Below are 2,500 nucleotides of genomic sequence, written 5' to 3' on the forward strand. Positions count from 1 at the left end.
ATGGGGTTAGTAGTGATGAAGCATTAACGGTATGGGGTTAGTAGTGATGAAGTATTAACGGTATGGGGTTAGTAGTGATGAAGTATTAACGGTATGGGGTTAGTAGTGATGAAGCATTAACGGTATGGGGTTAGTAGTGATGAAGCATTAACGGTATGGGGTTAGTAGTGATGAAGTATTAACGGTATGGGGTTAGTAGTGATGAAGCATTAACAGTATGGGGTTAGTAGTGATGAAGTATTAACGGTATGGGGTTAGTAGTGATGAAGCATTAACGGTATGGGGTTAGTAGTGATGAAGTATTAACGGTATGGGGTTAGTAGTGATGAAGTATTAACGGTATGGGGTTAGTAGTGATGAAGTATTAACGGTATGGGGTTAGTAGTGATGAAGAGTCTTGGTCTCGGAGATGGGACGGAGTTTTCCCGCCTCTAGATCAGAGCGGACTCAGCTCGTCCTGCAGCAGCTTCCTCAGAGAAAACACCGAGATCCGCTTCACTTCATTCACTGACTGAGAGACGAGAGAGAACCGGACAGAGAACCGGGAGAGAGAGACGGGACAGAGACCGGACAGAGACCGGCTGCAGGCGGGACACCGGATTACATACCGGATCATATAACCGGATCTTATGATGGATAATAACGCTGCAAACTCAGAGAAATGTCATCTGATCCAGGAGAAGAGCGGGAAGATGTACTCTCTGAAACTCCAGAGGTGGGTTCATCATCATCACTACTATATATCATATATCACATTCCTCATCAGGAGGCTGCAGCAGCAGCTCGGACTCACCGTCATTATTAATGCTGCTGCATGATGGGACATCACCTTCACACACACACACACACACACACACACACACACACACACACACACACACATATATATATATATATATATATAATAAATTAATTTTAAAAATACCAACTATTTAATAATGTCAAGTTTAAAGAAAGCGGAACATTTCTGAGAGAAAATCAGAAGTCAATATTTGTTTTAATTATATGTCTGCAGGAACAAGCCCGTGTTCTTGATTTATATATATATATATGTATGTGTGTGTGTGTGTGTGTATATATGTGTGTATTATTATTATATATACATGTATATATATGTGTGTACATATATATATACATATTTGTTATTAATAATACAGTATTTTATGTGTTTTGTGTGTTTTATTTCTGTGTTTTCTGTCATTTTCATGTTTTGTGTGTTTTGTGTGTTTTGTGTATAGTATTTCTGTTTTTATTTCTGTTTTATTTCTGTTTTATTTCTGTTTTATTTCTGTGTTTTATTTCTGTGTTTTATTTCTGTTTTATTTCTGTTTTATTTCTGTTTTATTTCTGTGTTTTATTTCTGTGTTTTATTTCTGTTTTATTTCTGTTTTATTTCTGTTTTATTTCTGTGTTTTATTTCTGTGTTTTATTTCTGTGTTTTATTTCTGTGTTTTATTTCTGTGTTTTATTTCTGTGTTTTATTTCTGTTTTATTTCTGTGTTTTATTTCTGTGTTTTATTTCTGTGTTTTATTTCTGTGTTTTATTTCTGTGTTTTATTTCTGTGTTTTATTTCTGTGTTTTATTTCTGTGTTTTATTTCTGTGAATGAACAAAGTGATTATTTATTTCTCGCTCTGCTGGTTTGTGGACAGCCTGAGAGACAAATGTCCTCGGGACCGGATCCGGTTCACCGAACCAAACCGAAACCTGAAACCTAAAACCCTCATCTGTCATCAGGCTGGCTCCGTGCACGGAGAGGCCGCATGCACACGGACAGGCCGCGTGCACACGGACAGGCCGCGTGCACACGGACGACATTAACAACACACTAAATACATGATGGATGTGTCTCTACTCATCATCATCATCATCATCATCATCATCATCATCATGCACCATTAGACAGGACACGAGCTCCGGCGCAGTGCACGGACAGGCCGCGCGCACGGGACGGAGAGCAGCGACATTAACAGTAAATACAGTAAATACAGTAAATACAACAGCAGCACAAATTAATCACACATGTATTATCTGTAATTATAGGAGAACATATCTGGAAGAAACTGACATTTAAAAAATAAACTTATTGGTCTTAAATAAAATAAAAACGTAAAATGATTAAAAGAGTATTTTTTCTTTAGAGGAGATGATCTGTCAGATTCTACTACTCATCTTATAGAGACATAAACCTAAAGGGTTTCAATAAAACACATAATAATAATAATAATAATAATAATGATAATAATGATAATGATAATGATAATAGTAATAATAATAATAGTAATAATAATGATAATGATAATAGTAATAATAATAATAATAATAATAATGATAATGATAATAGTAATAATAATAATAATAATAATAATGATAATGATAATAGTAATAATAATAATAATAATGATAATAATAATAATGATAATGATAATGATAATAGTAATAATAATAATAATAATAATAATGATAATGATAATAGTAATAATAATAATAATAATAATAA

The 2,500-nt window shown here is 33.9% G+C and overlaps 1 protein-coding gene across 3 annotated transcripts in view; it reads left to right on the top strand.

Annotated features, from left to right (window-relative positions):
* The first annotated feature begins 362 nt into the window (after window positions 1-362).
* Window positions 363-2,500, top strand: part of slc30a2 (solute carrier family 30 member 2) — a 23,818-nt gene continuing 21,680 nt past the window's right edge. For all 3 annotated transcript variants that reach the window (XR_005205990.1, XR_005205991.1, XM_037763194.1), the window contains exon 1: window positions 363-715. Coding sequence is in view for 1 of the 3 variants with exons in the window: in XM_037763194.1 (XP_037619122.1) it covers window positions 630-715 (86 nt within the window). In the remaining 2 variants the exon portion in view is untranslated. The remainder of the gene's footprint in view (window positions 716-2,500) is intronic.

This window comes from Sebastes umbrosus, unplaced genomic scaffold (assembly GCF_015220745.1).
Source record: "Sebastes umbrosus isolate fSebUmb1 unplaced genomic scaffold, fSebUmb1.pri scaffold_201_arrow_ctg1, whole genome shotgun sequence".
Classification (NCBI taxonomy): Eukaryota; Metazoa; Chordata; class Actinopteri; order Perciformes; family Sebastidae; genus Sebastes; species Sebastes umbrosus.